Raw genomic sequence first — 20496 nt, 5'->3', positions numbered from 1 at the left:
GATTATACATCTCGACGAGCGATAAGAAGCCGACTATTCCAATTGAAAGCACACCTTACTTCTTAGTCTCTGCCAAGCGCGGAAAACGCTAAGAAGTCCAATACATGATAAAGCGGGAACCAGTTTCGGTAACGGAGGATATTTCGTAGGATTTTTAAGTGAATTTAGTATGTTAATTATACAATCATCTAGAGGAAGATTCAATTGTAGGAAATAGTAGCAATTAAATGCTGTAGAAATATTTTATTGATTACCATCTATATGATTGTTATGTCTATAAAAGGCCAAGTAATAGGTAAATTCCAGTTAAAACTTTTTTTTAAAGTAAATTAATATTTTCCTTATCGAATTGTTCCAAGTTTTGCAATATCTCTTCAATACAGTTTACTAAGGTTTTTCATATAGTAAAAAGTATAATAGGAAACAACATATCTCATGCCTTATTGGATTATTAATCAACGAAAGTGAAGTTAAATAAGAAGTGATATTACAAATCCAGCTAGGTTTTTGAATATTTCACAAAATAATTATATCGATTCTTTAAGCGATGAATTATTCAGTTTTACGTTACGAATTTCCTTCTACTTCATTTCCATTGTGTGAATTAAAATAATTTCTATTTCATAACGAAAACTAGAAAATATTCAGTACAACCTTAGTAGCATACAAACTTTTATTTTATTCTCGCGGGTTAGGATTTGAGTCGGCTTTTGATTTTGCTTATTTTTATGTTAAACCACTCTTTGTATGCAAGTATGGTTTAAAATAAAACAATTTTGGCCGTAGTAAACAGGAGTACAGTGTAAACGCCACACCTTGTAAAATAATTTATTTGAGATAATTATGCAAAAAACATTATCAAAACTCTTAAAATAAAATATTATGTAGTAATGTAAGTTTAACAGTTTTTTTTATTTTGTACATTTTGAATGTTCAATTACTTAGATCTATGAATTTAAGTTGGTAATTTTTTTTTAGTTATTTTTATTTAGCATTCCTCTGTCATTTATGGACGGTTTTTATTGGTACGCGGATAGTAGTAGCAATCCCTATGAATTCTAATTCAACCAGAATACTTCTTTCACAATTTTGAATACTTCAGTAAACACCGAGGAATATTATTTTACACATTTCATTCGATACATCGAAAACTTGTATTGCCTGGGCAATTGTGGTAAAGGTTAAATAGTATTTGGATTGTACAATTCAAAAAGCAAACTGCTCAACTTTGTATTAGAGTCGAATAAGTAATAAAATGCCGAAAAAACCTCCAAAGAACGCTTTTTATTTCTACATGTTAGATTTCAAACAACAAGAGAAAGAAAAGGGTATTGAATATGAAAATTTAGCAAAAGTTGCTATTGCAGCAGACCCCAGTTGGAAGGTAAACGCATCTTGAAACTACTTAGTTAACAATTTCTTATTCAGCTCACTACTTCACCTTACATCTTTGGTGTAGGCTTACATTTTGTTTTGGGTAAAGACTGTTTGCCTATGAATATTTACAGTATTTCTGGACTTGATGACACAAAGCACTAAAGTCACTTAGCTTAACTTCTTTACGGTCATTAAGCTTGAGGGTTTTCTTGGAAACAGTCAGATCTTAATTTTTTTCACCATATCATCTTCCGCCATTTTTTTATGTATTAGGGGGACCGGAGAGTTATGTCGTTTTTGTTGACATATTTACAGAAAAACCAATTGATATTTACTAATCAAGCATGGCAAATTTTGTATACTAGTTAGCAAAAGGTTATTGATAACGGAGGTGAATATATTGTTCATTGTGTGAATTTATCTTAAGAAGGCGACATTACTTTTTGGTCCCCTTAAAATATGGCATTTACATATATAATATATAAATGAAATAGGTTTATGTATATAAAACAAATACATTGAAATAAATAATGAATTTCCCTTAGCTGTTTCTAGGGATGTCAAGTGCTCTGTTTTCATAGGCAAACTGCTTTTGTTCATAGCAAAATGTAAGTGTATAATTTTAATGTAATTGATGACTTGTTTGTTGTTTAAAGCAAGCATCACCAGCAGTTAGAGCAAAGTTTGAGGAAATGGCAAGAAAAGCTAAACAAAAACTTGGTGTCCCTGAAAAGAAATACACATCAACAGGTATATCTTTCAATGTCACATTTCATCAAGGTCATAAGTCGGGTAATCAGTTATATATTTACCTAAACTTATTACCAAGCTAAGAAATCACATTGCCATTCAAAAACCAACCAGTCTCTTTGGAAATGAAATGAGATTGTTTGTTTTGTCAGACTTCCCATCATACAAGATAGAAGTGTTGCTGAAGAATTTTTCACCCAGTGCTAACACTTTCTGAAATGGTATTAGTGATATTAGCCAGGAAATAGCAACTGATCAAACCAAGCTGTGGTTCCACCCTCTCAGACGCACTTGTGTCAGAATACTAAGCAAGTCATTTCTATGACTGATAGCCCAAACTGAGGCCCCCTTGTGGGGGAACTTAAGCCACTCCAAGGAGCATCCACCAGAGCAATGTTAAAGCTCGGCAGCCTTGCAATTTGATAATTAATAGTAGTATTTAGTGGCCTGTGGCGAAGCTCTTCAGAAGTACTCTACCTTTGCTACTTTAAAAGAGGTCTTAGACTAGGTGTCCTTTGTGAGGTGCAACCTTAAACCCTCAAAACATGATTTAATGATTTAATCACTATCTACAATTACCAAAGTTATGTTGGTTACGCCATTAATAACTCAAGAATGGCTGTAGCAAATTTTGGGTTTTCTTTTTTATTTGTTTTCTTATAGAATGAAATAGCAACTATTAAAATGTGATATTTTTAAATACAAAAATTAACATGAAATAAACATCAAATTATTCATGTAAAACATACTTTTGAAATTTACTTTTATTGACTCTTAAATACAAATAACATTCTGTTAAAATCTTAGGACATTAAATTTATTGTTATATATGTTTTAGGTATATCTTTTGCTGAGATAGAACAGAGAGAAATGGAAATACAGAATGCCCAACAAGCAGAGATTGAGGATATTAAGAACATGGTTGCACTCAGCTGCATTCAAGGAAGTAAGTGTCTCCTATTAATTTAACCCGCAGACCGTCGAGTACTCTTCGCTTTGCATAACTTACACTACTTCTCATTTACTACAATATACACCTAAATGGGTATAGTTCCTCTACTTGCGTGCGTCTTTGTTGTAACTGGAGTATGATCACCCAGCATAATTTTTTTGTCCACCGACCTCTTGTTTCCGCAGACTCAATTTATATGAAGCTGTACAAAGCCTAAATCGGCTAATAGCATAACTTCAAACACTTCAAATGCAATCTTATTAATTATTATTCATGCATTCAACTTAGTATCACTATAACATTGGATGGTGAATCTCATTATCCTAGTAATTTTACTGGCTATGGTGTGAAAGAAGTTAGAACACTAATACTTTTTTATTTTTAATTTAATGCAATAAGTTGACATACTTTGAAAAGAAATAGAAAGTAAAGGTGCTGTTACAGTAAATTCACCACAAATAATGTCTCTATATTTAATTATTGCTTTTAATGGCCAAAATTGGGAATGGTCTGTTGCACCATTTAATTGTTAGAATGACTTTCGAGTCTCTATGTTTCATGGTACAGCTTTAATTTCTTGCTCTACTGTTATTATCTCTAAATGTTTGTGTAATTCTATGTGTCTCAGAAATCATGGAGTGTTGGACAGTTGCTTGAGGATAAAGTTGTGATCTCTGGATTAAGCTTATAAGTTACACTTCAAGCCCCAGAGCTGAACTGGTCCATATGAACTTTGTCAAAGTTTTATAAATGATAAAACTTTGATATTATATACAAAACTGTTTAGCTTCGTTTAAATAGACAGTATAAAAACATATAGCATAGCTGAAGCATTTTTTAGTTCGAGCAATTAATATTACATTTATTTGTTTCAGATATACTCACTGAAGATTTCTATGTTATGGATGTGAATTATTACTGCAAAACAAGTACTCAATATGTTATCGGAGAAAGTACTGTGCTAAGATTTAATATAAAGGATGGAATCAAAGACAACTACCATGAGATTATTAATCCAGGTACATTTCATAGTCAGTTTCATCATTAGTCATACTGATTTTAACTACAATACAATTGATTTTACAAGAACTAAATTTCGTTTTAACAAGTCCTTCATAGGTATGAGTGTAACATATATGATAAAATTCCACAAAATATCATAGACCTTTTTTTAGTTGGGAATTGAAAGCATTAGGGGACCCAGAAAGTAATGTCGTTTCTGTCAACATATTTTACAGAAAAACTGATCGATTTTTACTGCTCCGGCATTGACAATTTGTATATTAGATGGCAAAAGGTTGTTGATAACAAAGGCGAATATATTGTTGATTAGAAATAAAAACCTGTTAAAAATGTAGCAGTGTGAATTTAACTTTGAAAGTTACATTACTTTCCAGTTCCCCTAATAATACATTCTGTGTCTATTTTAGCAAATTAGTTTTTTAATTGATATTTTCTAATAACAGGTTCAATACCTCTTGGGTATGCATATGATGTAAAACAAGGCTGTATGGAACTTGGCTTAGACATGCCAGATGAAAATGTACCTCGTAGCAATTACATGCAGATCCTAGCTAACATTATTGACTATTTAAAACAAAAGAACACCAACTCAAATGTTCTTCCACCAATCTTCACTATGCCCAACATGGTGTTACCTGTTAAGGATTTTTTTCTTCAGATGTGTAACAGGGCAGGTAGGTTTATTTATTATTATTTCTTATGGCATATACATTTTACGTTTTTATGGATGTGTCCCAGACTGGCCCTCTGTGGAATGTTTTTGTTGTAAAAGTTTACATGATATTTGATATGCGACTTTTCTACAACATTTACTCTTATAATATTTTATGAGTTTATGTTATTTAATGAATATTAATCTGTGCCTGTCTGGAATTAAAACCATGACCTACTATATATTAGTAGGTCATGGTTTTAAGTCATTGAGTACATGTCAGTATGTCTAATTAACTTGGAAATAATTTACACACAATGTTGTATCCTCTTTATTATATTCCTACTTACGTTTATTTGTATTAGGAAGAAAAAATTATAAAATAAATAGACAAAATAGTAACTGTTAAAACCATCCCTTGAAGCAGCGAAGCTTATGGTTAGTCTATTGAATTTATGACTACCCCTACATATACAATGAATAGAAGGTGTAAAGTTACATTGACTATAATCATAAAATGTTTTATTTTCAGCTGAAGACGAAACTCTGTTTCGAATATATAGATTGGATACATTATTTTATAATTTAATTAATATTATTAAAACGCGTGGGAACGAAGGCTTCCCAAAAGAATCACTCGCCCTGTCGCAGCTTAAGAAGGATCTTTTTAAATATACTCCAGGGTTAGGATGTGAGGTACAGGAATTTATTTATTTATTTATAAACCTGCTATTGTATATCTTTAGTTCTGTCAGCATTTTTGATGCATGTTTAGTTATGTTTGAGAATAAAACTAATAACTCATAGAGGAATACTTTGTCCAATAATGATTGAGGTAGTAAATATTTGTTAATAGTTGTGCAGGTAGTATAGGATTTAAAAAAAGGAAATAAATAAGAATAATTGGATTTTCAATTTAAAGAGGTGTACATATATTTTTTTTTAAATCTTTAAATAGGTTAAGCTATGTCTCTTACCTTAATTTATTGTATTCATGTTTTTGTTTAAATATTTTTACAGCATCATGAAGAGGCTGATAAATCAATTAATTGCACTCTGGCCAAAGTGAAACGTATGACATTTACAATACTGGACAGTTGCTGTCCCATTGCCGGGATAGATTTGGTTCCTGGTCAACATCTGCCATTGGACTTTGATATGGATGTATGTATTGTCACTTAACTTTCTATATTATTAAAATTGTTTTACTATTCATTATTTTTATCATTCAACTAAGAATAATTTAATCTTTCAATAATATTAAATCTGATTTTAGTTAATAATGTTGCTTTGTTTAAGCTGCTATTTGAGGCTGGCTACTGGATGAGGTATTCTATAAATAACTGTTCATTTATTTCAAAACAAGATTAAAGAATTCTATTGATTTATAATATTTATACATATACATACATACATACACATATATATATATATATATATATATATACACAAATCCTAGAGAATTGATATACATGTTCTTTCGTGAAAAACTTGGTGTACACTGTAATGAAATGTCCAGTTTGAAAATGCTTATTGAATTTAGATCTTATATACACTTGCATGTTTAAGTTCAAAAAGATATCTAAAACCTTCCTTCCTTTTAGTTATAAATCTAAAACTAAAAATATATAGTTAAATTAATCTTATTATACCATTCAAGAGATTTTAGATATTATAATGTACAGATAAAAATTGTTTAAAAGAACAATGGTTAAGGTTTTGGTCAGCTATTAGCATATCAGCATTCCAAGCCTATGATATCTTACTACTTTTAATGTAAAAATATTAGAGTGTCAAAAGTGTGTACAAATTTCTACTTGTATACTAAGATACTTTGAATTTTTAAATAATAAAGGCTTCAACTATATATGTACATTTTTAATGCAAAGATTTTTAAAATTTTGTATTGTTTCTATATTATATAGAAATAGGTTATGAATGATTAATATCAATTTCAGGGTATTATTACAATAAAGGAGAAGAAAAAAGGAAGAATCCCGCCATCCATTGCTAGTTTTGCGGTGACTAATTTTTTTAAATATTTTTTTTAGTATAAGTAACTAACGCTTGATAATGTGATGATGGAATGAGAGTTCATTCAGCCATTATTTGAATACTACGTTATTTTTGGACAATGGGACTGAAACGACAAACTGTTTAAAACTAGCCATCTGGCTTGCTTCATAATTTCAGCCGGAGGAACTTCAATGCATAGTAAATTTACTAGTTGAATTTCTAGTGTGAATAATTATTATTATTATTCTAACATAAAATTGGAGCAATCCAAACACCGATCATAATTAACTAACCGGCAAGTATTATTAGGAATGTTGGCATATACATGTGCCATTATATGTTACTTCAATACACATATTTTATAGTTTTATTTTAATAATTTCTAAACCATCAAACATACTAATCTTTCCACAATGCAGTCGCCTTTGCAAGTGCAAATCAACCCCAGTCTATGGGTGTGGGTAATAAATTGCAAAGCCGTCATAAATGTGTTAAAAACAGTTAGTGGTCTACCAGGTGTATAATGTTTTATGAATTCATTACAGGAGCCACCACCTTGCAATTCATCTATGATAAACGACTCTGATTCCTCATTGAAGAGCGGCATTAGCGGTCAGTGTTTTTATTCATTTTTATCAAAAACATAACATTATTCACTTATCTGCGTTTAGTGGCGCTGGGTAAAGTAGTGTGATACTATTGGTTCTTAAAAAACAAACCCTCCATACACATCCTCGCACATCTCTGATGGTAATGCAACCATTTTTTGTTTTGATTATCGTAGTACAGTACTATCCAATTAATGTGAGAATAAAAGAAGTCTCAAGATCACCCAGATGACAATGGAGAGGACTATGATCGGTGCTTCGCTGCATGATCGAATCGAGATTTGGTAGAAGAACCGAAGTCACTGACGTCGCTTGAAGAATTGCTCGTCTGAAGTGGCACATAGCAACTGACAGCCGTTGGGTCCGAAAGGTTCTTGAATGGTGACCATGACCCCTCAGCAGTTTAACCGAAGACATAGTTAAAGTCCCTGGATATGGGCCACGCCAAGATAGGTCATCCTGGCTATCTTTGCCTATGCTGTCCAATGTGCTATTATTTTTTTTATTATAACGCAATGTTTTACAAAGAAAATTGACTCAAATGTTGATTTCATTTTAAAATATATCTTTTTAATAATAATCTAAATAATGTAAAATGAAAATCAAATATAAATTAATAATTGTAACTTTATTTAGTTAATTCAATGGATCCTTCAATAAAAATCTTTATCTCCATTGCCCTTTATAAAAGGCAATGTCTAAATATTTTAAGAAAACTAACTAAGATCTGTTCTATAATTCTGTCCTATTCTATAATTTTTCCAACATTGTTTTCATTATCAATTTAGTATCAATTATAATTTTAATGTTTCAGAAGTGAAAAGGGAAAAGAGGGTTCATCAACCTCTGCGTCTGCCAAAGACGGACTGTAAGTTTAACTAAATGATATTTTAAGTAGTGATTAAGGCTTAGGGAATATATATACACACCCACACATATATGTGTATATTATATGTTTTATTTATAACTTTACTCTGCCTCGCAAGTTGTTATAGTTGTTAAGAAAAAGCAAGAAGAAAGTCTTCTCATAAACTTTCAATTAGATGTAGACTATACAAAAATAAAATAATCAAACGACATCATTGCCAATTATTTCTTAACACTTACATTTTCGTTTATTGAATAATAATACTCCTTTTCTGTCAATTTACACGTAATGTTTTTTGAAAATTTTTAAATGGCATCCCAATTATGTTTTGCGCAATTTTATTAAAAAAAATCTAGTTTTTTGATTAAGATATTTTGCTGTCGAAATTTTAGTATTGCCTGTGTTTCGCAGTGCCTTGTAAATAATAGGTTGTCAAATATCTCCCTTCCGCCTTTTTGTCTTTTGAATTTCGCGGCTATGTACAAAGCGCTACAGAGCTCGTCTCTGGCAATACTATACATAATTTGAAAGGTCTTGACATAACCTACAAAACGACGCTATGCATGATTAGTTTGGATATTGCGTTCAACAGTTATAGACGTGTAAACATGGAGTTCACTAACGCCGAAATTCGCGCTATTTTAAAGATTTCCTTCGTTAAAGGCAAATCCGCTAGAGAAACGTTCCGTGAGATTAATGGTGTTTTGGGGGATGGTACTCTATCACTTCGAACCGCGGAGGAATGGTTTCGACGATTCAGAGCCGGCGAAAACGACACCATGGATAAGCCAGCCGGCGGAAGACCTGTGACGACAAATACCGATCAAATCATGGACTACATCGGGTTAGACCGGCATGTGGCATCTTGTGACATCGCCCAGGAGATGGGAGTTAGTCACCAAACCATTTTAAACCATCTGCAGAAGGCTGGATACAAAAAAAAGCTTGATGTTTGGGTGCCGCATGATTTGACGCAAAAAAACCTTCTGGACCGAATCAACGCCTGCGATATGCTGCTGAAACGGAACGAACTCGACCCATTCTTGAAGCGGATGGTGACTGGCGACGAAAAATGTATCACATACGACAATATCAAGCGAAAACGGTCGTGGTCGAAGGCCGGTGAATCGTCCTAAACAGTGGCCAAGCCGGGATTGACGGCCAGGAAGGTTTTGCTGTGTGTTTGGTGGGATTGGAAGGGAATCATCGACTATGAGCTGCTCCCATATGGCCAGACGCTTAATTCTACCATCTACGGCGAACAACTGGACCGCTTGAAGCAGGCGATCGACCAGAAGCGTCCAGAATTGGCCAACAGGAAAGGTGTAGTGTTCCACCAGGACAACGCCAGACCACACACTTCGTTGATGACTCGTCAGAAGCTACGGGAGCTCGGATGGGAGGTTTTATCACATCCACCATATAGCCCGGACATTGCGCCAAGTGATTACCACCTGTTCCTGTCCATGGCGAACGCCCTTGGTGGTGTAAAGTTGAACTCAAAAGAGGTTTGTGAAAAGCGGCTGTCCGAGTTCTTCGCAAATAAGGAGGAGGGCTTCTACGAGGGAGGTATTATGAAGTTGCCGTCTAGATGGAAACAGATTATCGAACAAAACGGCGCATATTTGAACTAAATCCGATCACTGTAACACTTTTTATAAAGCATTGAATAAAGAGCAAAAAAGCGGAAGGGAGATATTTGACAACCTGTTATATTACGGATGTCCTATAATTTTTTAATTTATTATTATTATTGTAAACATACAAAAAATTGCAATACGAGGCCAGAGTAAGTCTATTGTTTCACTTTAATATTCATTAGTGTCTGAAAGAATTACAAAGAAGTGTTATTATCTACCAGATTTTAAACAATAATAACAAGCACACAGAAGGATAAAGTACAGAAAAATTGACGTAATAATAGAGTAAATTACTAACAAGTATAGAGAGCTAAAATAAATGTAAATAGGAACAAGGTATATATCAATACGAAATAGAAAGTTAGGAAAGGGTTAGATTGGATAAATAGTAAAATAAAAAGACCGATTAAAAAATTATTACCCAAAATAGGTTTCTGCAATTAGAAGGTTAAAGTTAAACGGTGGCGAAAAAAAAACGCGAACGGTCTGTAGTCATAATTCGCAGGCGATCATACCTATTAGGAGGGACCGAAGAGGAAATCGCTTCGAGAATCGCCAAGGGAAAGGCAGCATTCGCATAGCTCCGTTCTATATGGCAATTACGGAAACTGACTAGAAGGGTTAAGCTCAAAATATTTCGGTCCAATATGGAAACCGTGTTGCTATATGGATGCAAGACGTGGAATGTCACCAAAGATACTATCTTCAACGTATTCTCAGTATATACTGGCCTGAGAAAGTCTCCAACGTAGATCTGTGGAAACGCTGCGGTGAAATGTCGATCAACCAGCAGAACAAACGCCGCAAGTGAAACTGGATAGGCCACACGCTCCGAAGGGACCCTCATCACATACCGAGGCAAGCCCTGGAATGGCATGTTCAAGAAAAGCGAAAACGTGGCTGCCCAAAGCAAACCTGGCGGCGGACGATCACTACAGTTGTGAAGGCAGTTGGAATGACGTGGAACGAAGTAAAGCTTGAAGCTCAAGATCACTTGGGATGGCGACATACTGTAGACGCCCTCTGCGACGTCTTGGGGACATAAGAGTAAATGATGAATATCTATTAGACTTTGTTTTGTCAACGACAGTATAACAAAGTCCATTAAAAATTCGTTTATAAAGGCCATTTACCTATTTTTTCTTTACAGATTCCCAAATTATACGTCCGGCACCAGAGTTGACGGAATCAAATTTCCCCACGCTATCTGCAGGACGTGGACGTGGTGAGTGTGTTTTTGTATATATATTAATATATATGCGTTATAATGCCATTATCTTAAATTTTTTGCAACAGATACTTGACTGCAAGTTAACTAAAGATTTTCTACACAGACCAGAACCATCCTAGACCCTGAACTGTGCACTAATTAATAAACTTACTACATATACTTGCTTCATCCTGACACCTTGCTATGTATTCATCTGCAAACCTACTGCACTTTTCTGCATCGTCTTTCATAGCTTGCTATAATTCCTCGATTCAGCCCATAGATGTTTACTGCAAGGCATATGCCTCCTCAAAGATATCTAAGTGGGATATGTCGTAATCACTACGCTTGGTAGGCGAGCTGGTGATCGCAGTATGATATTATGGTCACACTACTGCCCATTCTTTGGAAACATATTTTTAAGCAGTAGCAATCTTAAATAATTAACACACAAAGTGTGAATTATACATAAGAATGTATCTAGGAAATCGAACCTGCGTCCTACGATCGCAAGTCTCAATCCTCTACCGCTGGGCTACCACACTTACTAAACCATCCTATAACATTGCTGTGCAGACTCACTTCGTTTTTTTGCATCATTCTGGTACAATGCTATGCACTCATCTAAAACATACTGCACATTAAACCCCCCCTCCCCGCGCCCATACTTACTCAAACTTACTGAACAATTCTGCAACATTTTCTGTGCACTAATCTACAAACTTATTCCATAAATACTGCACCATTCTAATACCTTGCTATGCACCCATGTAAAAACATACAGCACATTTTTGCACCATACCGACTTAAACCTACTGAAAAGTTCTGGAACATTTTTTGCACACTAATCTACAAAATGATTTCATATTTATTGTATCATTTTGATACCTTGCTAGGCATCTATCTAAAAACATACTGCACATTTTTACAATATACTGACTCAAACCTCTGAAAAATTCTGGAAAATTTTCTGCACAATAATCTAAAAACTCATGCTCCATAATTATTTCATCATCTGATACCATGCCATGTGCCAATTTGCAAACTATTGCGTCATTATTTCCTAATAGTAGTATGAATTGCATAAGTGTTAAAGACAACGGCAAACAATCAAAAGACAACAATACTCCTAGTCTTGTCAATCACAATACATCATTTTTTTCTTTCAGGTCGAGGAAGCTTAAGCAGTAGCTTTAATAAGTTAAGATTTGATAAGGGATAAAGTAACTAATCATAAGAATTAGAAACAACGTATATTTGTTACTAGAAGTTTATTGTTAATGTTTATTCCACTTAAAGCGCCAACTGATTAAATCATTTCAGCTGACACTCAATGGTCCCCAAGGAAGAACCCAATGATTATTATTCATTATTAGATTATATAGCATACTAAGTTATCAAAGTAAATTAATGAAAAATTAGCATTACTTATTTGATGACACAAATATAATCATAAAAAAAAAAAAAAATTTATACACAATTCCTGACCAACTACATTATTTAAACCAGACAAAGTTAAGCGAGCGAAGGGCACAGATGATTATAGGAGGTAAAGATGCGTTTACATGGGATACTTTTACCTATTTTAAAGGTGTGTTTTTCTCGTTTATGAAAAATACTTTCTTACACTTTTTGTTAGCGAAATTTTGATGTACTGCCATGGTCGCCCAAGAAACAATGTCAAAGATTGAAAAGAAACTCAGGGCATTAAACATAAGACCAAGAAAATACATACGCAGCACCCAAACTCCTGACGCCTGTAAACACATCTTTATCACTAATAAGTGAGATAAGTTGTGTATCTTCTAATATTAACTCTGTCTGGTGAATACATTGAAATCATTGATCTCACTTAAGTTTTGTTTGTCTTTCATTATTCTTAAGATATACCAAAATGTTTACGTTATTTTATAATATTTGATGTTAATGTACAGTTATGATGTATAATTAGATAATATAAGATTATATATTGTATGTTCCTTTGTTTCATTCAAAGGCACAAACCAGGTTCACTGAATGTACACTTGAAATACTGGCAAGATATTTCACAGAATGAAGATTAAAACTGGTGATGGTGGACTTTTTGCCAAACACGAAGTACCTTGTACTAGTCTTTTTTTCAACGTTGACATATGTGCTACTACTCTAATTCTAGTATGATTCTAATAAATCAATTAAAAGAAATGTTCCATGTTATTTTATTTTTAAAAAAAAAAATCCCTAAATTGATTCTAGAAAATGTCGTGCATAAAACTGATGTGTATTGGTAGTATTAGTAACACTACGAGTGTTACATTTTTCCCGATAGTACTACTGATAATATTAACAATAATACAAAGACTGAAAATGATAGTAACAATTTATGTCAGTGAAAAAAATAAATATGATTTCGGACCCTTTTAGTGTTGGCAGCTGTTTTAGTCACCGATTTACCGTTGCATATTTAAAAAAAGACATTTCTATGAAAAATTACTTCTATTTATATGTGCGAATGAGAGTGCTCCATTTGGCGTCCCTCTCGCACACTTTAAAAGAGAGTGCCGCATAAAACGCGCGTTCGCGGGTAGCCGGTTCTTTGCCAAGTCAGGAAAAAAGCCTCTCACATCCTCAGTAGGCTTTACCCAATCATTTGCTCTTCAAGCAAACTGTCCCTTAGGCACAAGCTGCACTTGTACAAGGCTTGCGTAAGACCAGTTTTCTCTTACGCGAGTGTTGTATTCGCGCACGCCGTTCCCACCAACACCAACGCTCTACAGACGCTCCAAAACCGCTTCACCCGGATAGCAAAGGGTGCGGATTGGTTCCAGCGCAACGTTGACCTCCATAGTGACCTCAAACTCCCCACGGTTCAAGAGTTCTTTCTGGCCTGCTCAAAAACTTCTTTTGAGTCGGCCTCCGCACACCTAAATCCCCTAATAGCGCTTTGAACTAACCCCCCCCCCCGCACCTCAGTAAAGACCAAGAGACGTTTTCCTCACGCCCATCAGAGGGTTCCCAAATAACACTCGCCACACCGTACTCGCAACACTGCAAACGCAAACCACTCGGCTTCATCAGCAACCACTGCACCTAAAACACTTTCGTTCGTTCTACGTAACAAAACAAAACGTCACCCACCACGCCACAAAACCCGCTTTTAGTGAGCGGCCGCCCGCTCCCTAACCGCTAACAGCGTGGGCGAACCGTGGTTGGAGCCGGATCCTTCGGCTCGCCTGTGGTTCACGCTGCCGTCGTAACTCCGTGCACACTCCAGGGTGTGTTACCCCGTCAAAGCTCTACCGCGAAGAGCCTTAACAACGTGCGAGCTTCCTCGTGCAACTGGTAGGCGCCTCACAAGCTTTTGGTTTCCGGACCCTTCCGCACCGTGAACTCAGTACCGATGAAGCTGTAAAAGCCTTAGGGCTAACAGCGTTATCATCTTCAGAAACAATAGAGTAGCTGGTCCTTAGTACCTGTCGAACGGCGTATGTGCGCGTAGCTGCCACACCTCCATTAATTCATTGCATTATGATAAGCCGGTCGAGTTAATGTAAGTTATGCATCTTTGGTTTAATTGCAGATTATTTTTAATTAAGATGCTATTACTTGAGGCGACTTTCTGCACTGATTAATATTGAAAGGTCAAATTTCGACGCCAATCTTTCACTGTATTATCATCATGTTGTCGAGTGGACTGTGTAAGTTTAGCCAATTTTTTTTATTACTTTCAAGAAAAAGTCGGGTACCTAATAATCTAATTTTATAACAGCTCATTACATTTTAGTTATTTAGTAATGTTTGGCATATTTGGTACGAGTACCTTTATATTGAATACAAATTTGTACATTTTTTTACAATACTGGCAACACTGACATGTCCGCACGCAACACGCTATGTATGTGTGTGTGTGGTGTGGAGTAGGCGAGCTGGCGCAACGTTGCCATCTCTCTCTATGTCTAATCATCATGTCTATCTTGACGTCTCTCCGCGTGAGAAGTGCAAGTGTGTGAGTTTGGTTTTAAACCGAATGAAACTGATTGATAAATCTTTTCAAAATAACCAATATAGTTAACTAGGTAATAGTTTTTCAACTTAGCTAGGTAATGTCTACGCTTGGAATAGATAATGTGTTTATATTTAAGAAAAACATAGTCGTCAACACTAAACGTTTAAAATCGAAAAAAATGGGTTTTTTCGGTTTTAAACGGTTTTTTTCGTTTTAAACCGTTTGGTTTAATTCGTTTTAAACCGGCCTTACATCTATATTCACGCGTGCTACTGGAAGACACGCTACCACATTAGAACTAACGAGCTGTGGATCTATGTATTATTATCTGTAATCTTGCAAATCCCCCCAACCGATCGACGCGACCGTTTTTCTCCCAGAAGTAGTCGTGATAGGGGGTCGCGACGTATGGCGAGGTTTCTGCATTTCTTCACGCGATCTCCGAAAAAATCTGATATTTTTGAAATTCAAGATGACGGCCGTGCCGCGGTTGCGTCGCTGCTTAATTATTACTAATTTTCACTGTGCTTCGTTAGATTTACGAGATTGCGTTGCTTTGGTTTCGAGTCTTTAATTTTAAAAAAAAAATTTTTTTTTCAAAAGATGCCAACACTTTTGTTTCTAATTGCGCCATGCCATCAAAACTCGGGGATTCTCTTTCTAACTAAAAATCAACTCAATTTTAATACAGTTTTATGTTCACTTTGTTTTTCTAACTTTGGAGTTCTGTTTCAATTACGTGGTGTGTTCCAATGTAGTGTTGTGCTTTTTTTAAGAGAATAATAAATTTAAATAAAATTTTAACGTGTTGTTTCTGGTTACAAAAAGGTATATATTTTTTAAATTTATTTATTGGTAGAGTTATATTATTTTTGTTTTTTAAATGTTTACTTTGTTTAATTTTCTTTTTAACAAGTTTTATTTTCATAACCCTGGAACCAATCTTCGTTGACGTCGTGTTTTTTGGAACGTAACCACGACGCAAAGTGAGGTATTGGTGTATTCGGTTGTTACTGGACGCTGTTAGCCGATTTACAGCTTCATTGGACCCATTTATTCTTTCCATCATTATTCCCTCGGACTCGAGGACTTCGGATCCTAGTGGATCCGAAGTCCTCGAGTCGAGGCCGTATTCATTCTAGCTTCGCCCGTATATATATCGACGTAAGTGAACAATTTTATTTGTGTGCAATTCCCCTTTTCGATGCGTCGCTGAAGATGACGTAATGTTTACTTTGCAAACCATTTAATGGGCGTAGTTACCTAAGAAAAAAAGAGCAGATGGTCATCAAGTGACAGTTTAATAAATTTATTCATTAAAACAATCAAATATGTAATTACATTTATTTCTATTCTGTAACATAATTGTAAAAATAAATTTCATACAATTCAAATCGTTTAAACAATTATTCTTCTTTCGTATTCTCATTAACCGTTTCAAGTTTCACAACCTTCTCTTCGATCTTCTGTTCGGAATGAAGATTCTCCTCTGGTTCAGAAACCACTGCTGGAGGCGCTTCGGCGTCTTTTAAATCATGTATTTCGTTCGGTAGCTTTGTGACGGTATATAAAGCGATGTGACCGTTTTTATTTTCATTATCTTCTTCTTTTATCTCCACTATTGCACTTCTAACCAGTAATATAACGTAACATTGATATACTGAAATAATATTTGTTTATTTGCATGTACAAAAAATTAAAAGATTAGGTTTCTTAAAAAATAAGTCACGAAATAAAAATTAAGGTAAAGACGTATTTACACGTTGCTCTTTTTTTTTAAAAAGATACTTGAGAGCTCGGTGACCTTGCAATCCGATGTAATATGTGCAATGATTCGAATCTAGGTTGCTAATAGTGACTAAAGATTAGCAACTATATAGCAGATTTAGTTATTAATAACGTAAACAGTACCAACACATTTGACCTTTTTTGCACAATAAGTCCAGACTCTTACAAAGATTATTAGCGATGCATTCTTCCTTTATAAATTGAATCTGTATTTATTTAATGTTTACTTCAACCTACTTATGGAAATTCGTAATATATCGCGATGAGTACTAAAGAATACAGTACACTCCTGAGTCCTGATACCTGACTCAGTATTTTTACTTAAAAGTAAAAACTTTTGATTAGCCTTCTATTACTATTATAAAAGTATAAATCTGTAAGTTTTCCATAATCATTAAAATTAAATAAATTTACACGGCTAATTACTAATAACATTATTGAAGAATTCCGATTGGCAGAATTAATGGTATACAAGCGGTATAAAGTACCAATGAGTTATAATAAATTACTTACCAAAGTTACCTATCACGTTAATTTTAGTTAGTAGAGTTATGGCGGCTATAACCATTGAGTAGACGAGTACCGAAGCGACTATCGCAGCCATGCCAAAATACATGTAGGTACGTAGCAACACTATGTCTTTCTGAAATAAATTGTAATTTACACATCAACTGTAATAAAATATAGAAAAAAGAGTCAACACTGTACGAAAATTGTATATCAAAAAAATTAAATTGCTAAAATCAGTGCTAGTCATAACCTACGCACTATCCACTTCGCAACTTAAAAATGTGATGTCAAAATGGGCCCATTTGTGAAAAATTATTTTGACATGATATAATAATGTAAAATGATATCTTAAGCGATTTTTCTTCGAATATTAATGTTATCTTTCTAATATTATATTTAAAAAATAGCCTGTTCTAAACATTTTGAGCGTCATCAAGAATACTGAAGTTTTACGGAATGTACTTTAAGCAACTCTAATGTGTAAACAAAATCCTATTTTTATGATAAACAAGTAAAAAATTAATTACAATTATTTGTTTAAAATGACCGAACGAAGTATTCATTTACCTAATATGACTGATTGATACGCCTTTATTTGTCTAAAATAACAAAGTCAAATCCATTCATTTGTTTAAAATGATTGAATGAAACCTCTATAATCATCTTAAATAACCTAATTAAGAGGCTTTCGATGCTTAAGACCGAATTTGATACCCGAGCAATGTCTGAAGTCCATTAAAAAAAAGTAGCATTTATTGCTCTTCAGTTGCCACAGTTCTTTTTACTTACTTGCCCATTATAAAAAAAAAAAGATATTGATACGGTCGTACAATTGACTGACATCCGTAGTTTCAAATCATACACTACGAATTAAACATTTTAGAGTTGCGTCTATATATAGCTACGTAAAATGTGTTTTAATATATGCACACCCAAACAAAAAATATATATTAATTTGATGTAAATTTTGCTTTGAGACAATGTGTATAACAGTACCCGATACATGGCGCATAAAAGAAGCATGTTGAAAGCTAGCTCTGTTCCGTAAGCCAGCACGCCGATGATCTTGGAACCCTCGTCGTCCAGGATCACCTCCTGCACGGCCATCAGCGGCGGCGTGATGCCGCCGTCAGCTGTTCCTACCAGAGAGAGCATCTGCAAACAAAGTAATAATTGCCCACATTTGATTTTATAATACGTTATAAAACAAATTTTAGGATTAGAGTTATATAAATAAATAATATTAACATACTTTTTAAATTGTGTGCTATAAAAGGACTATAATAAATATCCTTCAAGTAGATATGATTTTTTAGGATGTTTAAAAAGATATCACGTGAAGTTACTAAGCATCAAAGATATTACACAAATCATAAGATCTATCTATCTTTTGATAATCAAACTCAAAACTTGAGATGTTAAATAAGCGTCCAACCGCAGAGTCAAAGAGGTAAAAGTTTACTGTGGGCGATATACCAGACGCGCACCAAATATTTGAAAACAGACGGCTTAACATATGTCTCCTTCCACGTCCTAACATAACTAAGAAGGTTACTATTAGTTATAGTTATTTTGTAAACTAGAATCTTTTTTTCTTCCATTTCCATCGCAGCGTCTAGAAGGCTTTAAAAAATTCAGCGGTAGTTTATTAAAGGCTTCAGAGGTATTTTATAAACATTAAAGTTAACAGTAATTAAATTGTTAATTGTAAGTAATTAGTTTTAGTAATACAGATAATAAAGAAAACTTACAGATAAAAATATGTTAAAATATCCTGTAATTAAGACGCCGGTCCTCACAGGGGCGAAGCAACAGCACGTGTCCAATTTGAAAGTAACAATTGAAGTCTTCACTGTTTCGTATAACTTCTCCATGTTTCCGCTGTACCGAGCCCCTGCTGTCCCGCCTAGGTAACAAGCGAATGTCAAAATATATGTGAAAATAACATGACATAATTAGGATGCGTTTAATGAGAAGGTCGAATAAAAATGTTAATTGTTACGCAGTTAGTGGCCGAGTTCTGTGCTCTATTCGGACTATGAAACTTTGTATTATTAATGTTTTTTTCACCATTTACACCATCAGAATGACACGTATATACTTTTTACTATATTATACAGTAAACAGAAAGAAAGAAAATACAATAACTTTGTTCCCGTCACTATAATATTATTAAAATATTTTTTCATGAAATTTTAATGAATATATATTATCTTAATTTAATTAATCAAGATCTGAACGGAAAAATTAGCTTCCTTATGTCTATCTATAGCCAATATTGAAGTTAATAAAATTTAAATTTTAAAATTGACTAAAATTTGCTGTAAATCGTAAATTGAATTACATATAATTTTACGCATTCAATAAATCCATTTATCTTAATCTATTGAACATAAAGTTGACTTAATTTAGATGTAACTAATCACCGGTGAGCAGTGGTAGCCCAGGGGTAGAGCATTGAGACTTGTGATCGTAAGTCACGGGTTCGATTTTCGGAATACAATTTTAAAAAATTCACACTTTGTCCTCTAATTCACGGACCCTTCCGCTCCGTGAACTCAGTACCGATGAAACTGTAAAAGCCTGAGGGCTAACATCATTAACATCTTCAGAAACAAAAAAACACTTTGTCCATTAATTATACACCTATCCCCCGATTTACACGGTACTTATTTTTTACACGTTTTCGCTTTTACACAGTTTTCCAAGTAAGTTTTTTTTTGTTTTAATAACCGGTTTTATTACCATCTCTTATAATGTAAATATTTCTGCTTCAAACATCAAATCGACACAAATAACTTCGAGTGATGAAAGTGAATTCGAATTTTTGATTCCGAAAAAAAGAATGAGAGTAATTTCTGACAGTGACAAAGGATAATGAAACACCTTTGGTTTTATTTTTTGTTCTGTTTAATTTTTTGTATTTAATTAAAAAACAGTGTTTCCGTACCATATTAAATATATTAACTTGTCAATGCATTTTTTTTTATTTCTGTGTACACCTAAAAATATTGATAAAAATCACGACTGTTAAATATTATGCATTTTCTGCAAGTTAAATGATTTACACGGTTTTGACTTGAATTTTTTTAATTTTCGATTTACACGTTTTTCTCA

General features: G+C 33.9%; 2 protein-coding genes across 2 annotated transcripts; one reads left to right on the top strand and one right to left on the bottom strand.

The window, feature by feature from the left end:
• Positions 1-1036: 1036 nt before the first annotated feature.
• Positions 1037-13245, top strand: mael (maelstrom). Its single transcript, XM_068775156.1, has 12 exons — positions 1037-1384; positions 2034-2127; positions 2966-3073; positions 3955-4098; positions 4546-4776; positions 5287-5450; positions 5775-5918; positions 6713-6775; positions 7316-7382; positions 8193-8246; positions 11037-11111; positions 12266-13245. Exons 1-12 carry the CDS (start codon positions 1256-1258, stop codon positions 12316-12318), a joined length of 1326 nt encoding a protein of 441 aa, XP_068631257.1. The 5' UTR covers positions 1037-1255; the 3' UTR covers positions 12319-13245.
• Positions 13246-16453: 3208 nt separating this feature from the next.
• On the bottom strand, positions 16454-19280 carry LOC137931681 (uncharacterized). Its single transcript, XM_068775166.1, has 4 exons — positions 19131-19280; positions 18376-18534; positions 17383-17512; positions 16454-16741 (listed from the first exon to the last, which is right to left on the bottom strand). Exons 1-4 carry the CDS (start codon positions 19251-19253, stop codon positions 16488-16490), a joined length of 666 nt encoding a protein of 221 aa, XP_068631267.1. The 5' UTR covers positions 19254-19280; the 3' UTR covers positions 16454-16487.
• Between the last annotated feature and the right edge of the window lie 1216 nt (positions 19281-20496).

The sequence above is a fragment of the Battus philenor genome, unplaced genomic scaffold (genome assembly GCF_028537555.1).
Source record: "Battus philenor isolate CCGP_79_NKW_IND1 unplaced genomic scaffold, ilBatPhil1.0.hap1 SCAF_11, whole genome shotgun sequence".
Taxonomy (NCBI): Eukaryota; Metazoa; Arthropoda; class Insecta; order Lepidoptera; family Papilionidae; genus Battus; species Battus philenor.
This window is presented reverse-complemented; position numbering and strand designations above follow the sequence as displayed.

Bases quoted from the DNA above. Each gene is read 5' to 3' on its own strand.
- mael (XM_068775156.1), top strand. From the start codon at position 1,256: ATGCCGAAAAAACCTCCAAAGAACGCTTTTTATTTCTACATGTTAGAT. The intron at 2,128-2,965 runs GTATATCTTTCA...TATATGTTTTAG, and splicing joins AAAGAAATACACATCAACAG to GTATATCTTTTGCTGAGATA. The intron at 8,247-11,036 runs GTAAGTTTAACT...TTTTCTTTACAG, and splicing joins GCGTCTGCCAAAGACGGACT to ATTCCCAAATTATACGTCCG.
- LOC137931681 (XM_068775166.1), bottom strand. From the start codon at position 19,253: ATGGAGAAGTTATACGAAACAGTGAAGACTTCAATTGTTACTTTCAAA. The intron at 18,535-19,130 runs GTAAGTTTTCTT...CTTTGTTTGCAG, and splicing joins ATTTTAACATATTTTTATCT to ATGCTCTCTCTGGTAGGAAC. The intron at 17,513-18,375 runs GTACTGTTATAC...AATTTATTTCAG, and splicing joins TTTTATGCGCCATGTATCGG to AAAGACATAGTGTTGCTACG.